This window comes from Poecilia latipinna, unplaced genomic scaffold (assembly GCF_001443285.1).
Source record: "Poecilia latipinna isolate Pla-1442-1.1 unplaced genomic scaffold, P_latipinna-1.0 Scaffold1627, whole genome shotgun sequence".
In the NCBI taxonomy this organism is placed as follows: Eukaryota; Metazoa; Chordata; class Actinopteri; order Cyprinodontiformes; family Poeciliidae; genus Poecilia; species Poecilia latipinna.
The window spans coordinates 36,470-44,259 of record NW_015114243.1 but is presented as its reverse complement, the minus strand read 5'-3'; the positions used below and the strand labels follow the sequence as shown (position 1 = coordinate 44,259).

Below are 7,790 nucleotides of genomic sequence, written 5' to 3'. Positions count from 1 at the left end.
AGATGGTCCTGGCTTGATACCCCAACATGCGGCCTCTCTGCATGGAGACTGCATGTTCTCCCAGAGCATGGGGAGTTCTCCCCAGGTACTCCCACTTCCTCCCACAGTCCAAAAACACAACTGTGTGGCTAACTGGTCTCTGTCCAGGGTTTCTCTCAACCGATGACTGCTGGAGAAAGGCCTCCAGATCCCCATAACTCTACAAAAATAACAGTCTACAGATAATGGACAAGAGGGCTGGATCTTAGCATTTCATGATTATTTGTTTCCAAATATCATGAAATACGGAGAATGAAAAACTTTGCTTATGGGTAATAGAGAGAAGTAGGAAGGGAGGAAACTGTAACGCATAGACAGACAACAGGGATACAAAGAGGTGAAAGGTCAAAGAGAAGTTGAGGCTTGGATCCTGTACCCAACCCTAATGTTTACACACCTAAAGTTTACATATCTGCACTTTGCAAGTTTTTCTGTTGAAGAGTGTTTTTATTTTTATTAAATGTGTTGCAGTAGTTCTACTGGACAAGAAATCTGAAACTTAAGCAGGGATTTTCTAATAATACTGAAACAATAAGCTTCAAAGTGTCCCAAATAAATCCATGTAAATATTAAATATTACTGTACAGTTATGGTAAAAGAAAAATAAATCATGACGTGGTGAAATCTGTGTTTTGTGAAGATAAAATATTTTATATTTTAAAACTAACAAAGAGTAAGTTGTTTTTACTATGGCTACATTTTATAATATTTTATCAAATTTTGTTGGAATAATTAGGTTGATGTCCCCAGAGAGAAAGAGAGGAGATTCTGCATCTTCTCCCCACAATGTCATGATTTAAACATAATTCTGTTTTTTTTTTAAGTCTCTATTCACGAACTCTTGCAGCCATGTAGTCACTTAAATACATATTTTTTCCAAGATTGCACGTTACACGTGGCGTCAGGTGGATATTTATTATTTTTAAAATATTTACCTTTTTTACATTAGTGCTAATTATTTTGTGGAATTAAACAGTTAACTTCAGACCTGAATTAAGAAAGCAGTCATTTTTAAGCTTAAATTGTTTGTATTTTTGTTTTGGATTTTGTAATTTTTCTCTCAAGGAAATGACTCGGCACAAATTTATGTTTTCTACCATGAAGTAAATCAACTCCAGCAACTCTATTCAGGGTCAGATCTATTTAAGTTTATTAACAAAGCTTCATATTTATCTCCTTAAGTGCTGAGAAGACCACAAAGACATGGATTTGCAATAAAAGATATTCTGATGTTGTAAAATAAAGATAAAATACTTTAACCAACAACTTTTTGGCAGTTTTTATGTCAGTCTTTGGAAGAGTCAAAAACTGAAAATGACTACAGAAAAAAAGTTAAATCCTATCCAGAACTTTCACACACCAATTTAATGTTTTAAGGGAATCAGATCTGTTTAAATTTGCATCACGATGATTCAGCAATTTGTTTTCAAATCTGCTGCGGAGACAGTGACCCCAAGAGGTCAAAATGGTCATTACAACAGTAAGCGAACGACACGATGGAGAAAAGGCTTTATTGTTAATTCTAATAGTAAAGCAGATTTTATCTTCCTTTCTAATATAACAGTGTCTTCTTCATTTTGATATATAATAAAGTCTCTGCATGTGCAAATGAACTATTTTACTAAAATAGTAAAATATTTTAAAACTAACAGAGAGTAAGTTGTTTTTACTATGGCTACATTTTATAATATGTAGCCATAGTTGCTATTTAACTAAAACAGTAAAATAGTTCATTTGGGAATTGTGTAAAACAAACTGCTTTGTATTGTTTTTATGTTGATGAAACAATAATGAATCATACATCTCTTGACTTCAGAATTCACTTTAATTCGTTTTTAATAATATATGTGAGGAAAACTTTGTCTTGCTTGACGAGAGAAACTGTTTCATTTGTAAAATTATGAGCGAGGACACCACAAATAAGTTCAAATGAAATACTCAAGGCACTTGTTCCTCTCGTCGTCCAGCTCTTGGGTCTCGATCTCAAACTTCTTCATGGCAATGAAGTATTGAACAAACGGCTCTCCGAGGGCGCTGCAGATGACGTGATCCTCCGCCAACGCCTCCAGCGCATTGTCCAGCTTCACCGGAATGGCGAACTCCCTCTGCTGGCCGGGGGTTTTGTTCAGAATGTTCTCAATGTTCAGGTTTCTCCTGATGCCGTCCAGTCCTGCGGCCGTCGTAGCAGCCAGGACAATGTAAGGGTTCGCCATAGCTGAGCCTAGCTTGTTGTCGATGTGCGTCTCCCTCCCGCCGTGACATTTGATATTAAAGGAACTGCTGTTGTCATTGCAGCCACAGGTGGCATACAGAACTCGCTTGGGGTCTTTGATGGTTTTGGCGATGTGGCTCCGGCAGCCCAGTCCGGGTGACATCAGGCAGCTGAGCGCTGCAGAGTGGGTGAGAAGTCCCGCCAGCCATTTTCTACCAATCTCAGACAGATCTACTTCCTTTTCGCCACTCTGGAAGAGACTGCGCCGCCCATTAGCGTCCCATAGGCTATGGGAGAGCACACCGGCGTTATACAGACCGTCATCGGTAAAAAAGCTGGCGATGTAGCTGTGCTTACGAGCCATTTCTTTAATGCCAGTGCGGAAGGTAAAGGCGCTGTCTGCAGCCGCGATCCCAAACTCCGGCCTCAAATTGATCTCCATCTGGCCGGGTCCACTAGCAGAGGCGATGCTGTCGATGTCTGCGCCCATGCAGTACATGCTGTCGACCAGTTGCTGGAAGAACGGGAGGTCGTGGTTGCTCAGCAGCGTGGTGGCAGGGAACAGGAGCGTCTTTGGTCCGATTCTGTCCGGCGCTCCCAGAACACAGCACTCGTAGGTAAAGGATGAGTGCAGGGAGAATCCCAGGCTCTGGAGCTGACCGAGCAGCTGCTTCGCTATAAGGCGAGGCGAGGTGCGGAGGGGGCTTCCTGTTATGGTGCATGGATCACATATGACCCGCGCTGTCTGCTCAGCCCAAGGCAGGACTCTGAAAGTTGAAAGGTCAGGGATCAGAAGAACATCACTGCTGAAGCTGGCGGTGTTGGCGTGGTCCACTTCGTTGCTCTTCGGGCTCAGGGTCAGCTCCAAATAGCTTCTTGGCATGGGAACCCCATATATTGCTTTCTCCTGTGATGATCCATTAAATACAAAACAAACATTTCAGAAACTTTATAGGATTGTAGAGACAGAGAAACAAAATACCTTTTCTTCTTCTCCTTACTCTCAGAGACCAGCTGACACTTAAATTAAGTTTTGTCTCTGTCATTATACATAAATAAAGCAGATTAATTTGAGTTACATGGAAGAAGCGGACGGGCACCGTCTTGGACCGCGACACTCCGTGGAGGTCGGTGGCCTCAAAACGGACGAAGTTGATGTTTTCTCTGGCGATCTGCTGCTTGATTTGTTCCATGGCTGAGAAAAACCTCAAGTTGCTGGAGAATTCAACAGCTTTGTTGTCGTTATCTGCGGAAAACAATTTAACATTTGACATGAATAAATATGTTGTTTTTCTAAAACTTAATATTCAAGTGTTCGCTAAAGAACTTTTACAAACATAAAGTCTAACACCAGACACATAAGGATGTGTATAAAAATCAGTTAAGTTAATTTACTCAGTGGGGAACAAATCAATAGTGCCACAATTATTGGCGTTTAATTTCCAGGGACATTTGCTTCATGTCTTCCCCGTCTCTCTTTTCCTCTTTACCACATTTCCTATCTATTTGCCATTCAATAAGGCCACTCGTCTAAAAAAAATCCATTCATCCATCCTTTTTCTTTACACCCTTGTCCCTCAGTGGGGTCAGGAGGTGCTGGTGCCTCTCCAGCTAACGTTCCGGGCGAGAGGTGGGGTCACCCTGGACCGGTCCCCAGTCTGTCACAGGTCTAAAAAAATATTTTTTATAAAACGTTCTAGAACAGCTTAGCAGGTTCCAGATGTTTATATTTGTGATGGTTGAACAAAAACAGGTTTTTTTCTAGGCATCACTGTCAAACAATCCCCTCTCATGTCGATATTTTCCAGGTGGTTGTCATGGAGACTTGACGACCTACAGCCCCCAAGGTGTACTTTAAAGTCGAAGTCAATGATGTGAAGAAACACCAAGCTTGGAAAAGCTTGTCAGTTTTTGAAAGTAGATTTTAATTTAAAAGCTGTAGTTTTGTCCTAATTTATGTCAATTATTCTTGAATTGTGGTCAGGGGCCACACAAAACCAGTCCAGGGGCCACAAATGACCCGAGAGCCACACTTTGAACACCTTTGCACTAGAAGGACCTCATCTAAATAAAAGATCAAAGGTTTTAAAATATGACAAGGTAAAAATGAAGCTTATTAGGCATTATGTTTGTCGTTGTCTACAACCATAAAAACTGGTAAAGCTAAATATTTTTTAAAACTTGATCTGTTTATAAATATTTCTACTAACTTGTCTTTCACCCAAAGCATCATCAGAGATGGCTAGAGTACACAAAAAAAATACTATTTCAACATATTTTTACCCAAGTAAAAGTAAAACCTAGCCATAAAACAGTATTTGTAAAAAGTCTACTCAAGTACTAATCAAATTATCAATCATTTAATATTTACAAATTACACAGGCCGATGGACCAACATATAAAGTTCAAAAGAAATTTTGGTCTTTTAAGGTAAAAATAAAAAAAAAGACAATTATTCATACAAGGAGCAAAAAAATAACAAATTCATCTAAATATATATTTTTTCCAAATGAGTTTCTTTCAATAAAAAACTTATGAAACTTTAACAAAAACAGCAGGCGTGTGTCTGGTGAATTTTTGGTTAAAACGTGTTTTTCATTCAGTGGGTAGAAAATTTTACTCAAGAAAGAGTAGAAATATTTTATAATAAAATTACTGAAGTAAAAGTGAAACGTACAGCATAGTGAGAACACTCCTATAAGTAATTTAATGTGGAAAACTACCCAGCTGTGATGACACTTTATGACAGTCACTGAAGTAAAAGAAAAAGTACATTCAGTAAAAATACACCTAAAAGTAATTTTTTTTCCAAAAAGTTACTTAATTAAGTAACTATCCTGACTCTGAGAGTCACTGACCTGAATCTCCCGTCTCCCCCCAGGCTCTGCTGCTTGAATGTGTGTAGATCCTGACTCCAGGCTGCCTATTTGTTTTAGCAGCAGACCTGATTGAGCTGGATGCATCCACAGCGGGGGGCAGATGAATAGGCGTACTTTCTCTGGAGCTGCCCCCCCTTCTGGAAGCATCAGACTGAGGTTTGAAGGTGCTGAACGTCCTGTGAGGGTTGTCATCGTCCCCCCGTCTCTCGCGTCCTACACCGCCGCTGCTGCTCCCATGGAGGTACGTAAACGGACTTCCTGGCTTCTCCTCCTCTCTCCCTCGCACGCTGAGCAGATGACTGTCCCTCAGGATGCTCTTCAGCTCCTCCATGGTCTGCTGGTGGACACCCAGTCCACCAAACGACACCTTAGTCTGGGATGATTCGTCCTTCATCCAGTCCTCCCTTTGTGGACGTTCCTCCAGTCGCAGATCTTCATCTTGAGGGCCAGATGCAGAAACTAGAAGAGGCGCTGACGGCATTTCAGAGCTGGTCAAACATTGGTCAGGAGATGGATCTCCTCCTCTGCAGCTTTGACCCATCAGAGGTATAAACTTCTTAGTTACTTTAACTCCTTTCTCTTCTTTGCCTAGACTCATTTTTGTTCCATCTGTTTGGTCTTTGCTTCTGCTGTGACTCTCCTGTAAAAAAAAAAAGTCCCAAAACTGGTGCTGAGACACTGACAAATCAATAATTAAAGGATTTTATTTGTCTTTGGATTCCTTCAATAAAAATGTGTTGGCACTGAAAAATTATAAGACAACATTTTTGTTGTTTGTTCAAACATCTTTGTAATAAATATTACAAAAATGATTAACCTTGTAAAAATAGCTCCTTGTTCTACGCTTTACTTTACCCTCGGCTATTGACAGAGTTGGGTAGCAACTAGTTACATTTACTTAAGTAACATTTTGAAGCAAAAATATACCTTTAGAAGTATTTTTACTGCACTGTACATTTTACTTTTACTTGAGTAATTTCATTATTAAGTATCACTACTCCTACTTGACTAAACTTTCTGGATTTCCTACCCACTGAATGAAGAACAAACAAATTTTAACCAAAACTTCACCAAACACAAACACATACCTGCAATTTTTGATAAAGTTTCATCAGTTTTATTTTGACAGAATCTGAATTGGAAAAATTTTCTTTTACCTGATTTTGTTATATAAATTATTTTAATTTCAGTCTTTAAATTACCTAAATTTAAAGCTTTATATTTTGGTCCGTCTGATTACGTAATTATTAAATATTAAATCAATAATTTGATCAGTTACTCAGTACTTGGCTGGGCTTTTAGCCAAAAACTCTTTTACTCTTACTTGAGTAATTTCTTGGACAGCTACTTTTTAAAAATATGTTGAAGTAGTACTACTCTTTATTGAGTATAATTTTGGGGCGCTTTACTCCTTAGCTATTGAGAAGCGATTGTTTGTTGACGCTAACGTTTGCCCGTGATGTATGTAATGCGCCAGTTCGACTTAGCTTACCGGAAGTTGCCGGTGTTCTGTGCTGCAAACAACTTTTAGCTTTGCTAAGCCGAACATAACGGCTGTTAATGCTAATTCAATGTAGCAAGCACAGACTGAACGGTTTCGCTCACTTCCTCTACAAAACTACGTCTAGTTTTGTAGCCTAAAACTAGACGTAGGCTACAATTCTAAAATCGCGCAGAAAATCGACGTCGACAATCGACTTTCACTGATTGGCCCGGTTGAAATCCAACCGGAATCCAAATGAGTGGGCGAAAGATTAGAGGCGCGATAAACGGTCAGGCTAGTACAACAAGAAATTTAATAAGCGTTATGAAGATACATTTTGTACTTCACCACAAGATAAATAAAATAAAAGACAAAAAACAATAAAAAATATTTGAATCATTGAAAATAAAAGATACTTAATTTATATTTTTAGATTAAAATACAATCTATATTCGTTGCACACCTTCACAGTAAATTCAACTAAATAAAGACAAAAAAAATAGATGTTGAATTGTTACCTTGAAATCTTCAGAGTCATTCATGTCTGTCTTTGTGCTGATTAATTGGAAATTGGAATTTGATTTGCCCCCATTTGAAGGCAGAGCTTCACTTGCACATTAATTTTTATAGACAATTGGTACAATGGTGACGGATTAGAACATTCTCTCCAACCCTGACAGCCACTGGAGACCAGCTGCAAACTGGGACCAGCCAGCCACTGGTAGGGACTGAAACATTGTTGCTCTCATCCCATTGGTGGAAAACGGGAATAATTGAACTGCAGAGCTAAGCAGTTTCCAGAAAGAAAGATCAGGATTTCTAAACCTATTATCCAGAGTCTGGTAGAAGTCAGTTAACTGACATTTAGTCACCAAAAAGGCAGAACATTATCATCGGTTTTTGTTGACCTTTTCATGGGATTTTGGTTCTTAGCCTTTACAGGTTTTGATGTAAACTGAAGGAGATAAATAACCCTTAATTTTAGCTTCCAGAAACACTGATGTTCATTGATCTTGATTTTCTAACCTCCACACATGATTTTGGTGTTATTTGAAAGTACTCTTCAGATGGTTGTTTGTTTTGACAAATAACTTGAAAATCTAAAAAAACACACCTATAATTTGCAACTGGAAAATGTGCTCTGAAAAACTGTTTGGGAATTTTATACAAGTAGTTA

At 38.9% G+C, this 7,790-nt stretch overlaps 1 protein-coding gene across 1 annotated transcript; it reads right to left on the bottom strand.

Moving 5' to 3' along the window:
- Positions 1-1,845: 1,845 nt before the first annotated feature.
- lgsn (lengsin, lens protein with glutamine synthetase domain) lies at positions 1,846-7,316 on the bottom strand. The gene is made up of 4 exons (XM_015059419.1): positions 7,132-7,316; positions 5,110-5,770; positions 3,331-3,497; positions 1,846-3,158 (listed from the first exon to the last, which is right to left on the bottom strand). Exons 1-4 carry the CDS (start codon positions 7,153-7,155, stop codon positions 1,965-1,967), a joined length of 2,046 nt encoding a protein of 681 aa, XP_014914905.1. The 5' UTR covers positions 7,156-7,316; the 3' UTR covers positions 1,846-1,964.
- Between the last annotated feature and the right edge of the window lie 474 nt (positions 7,317-7,790).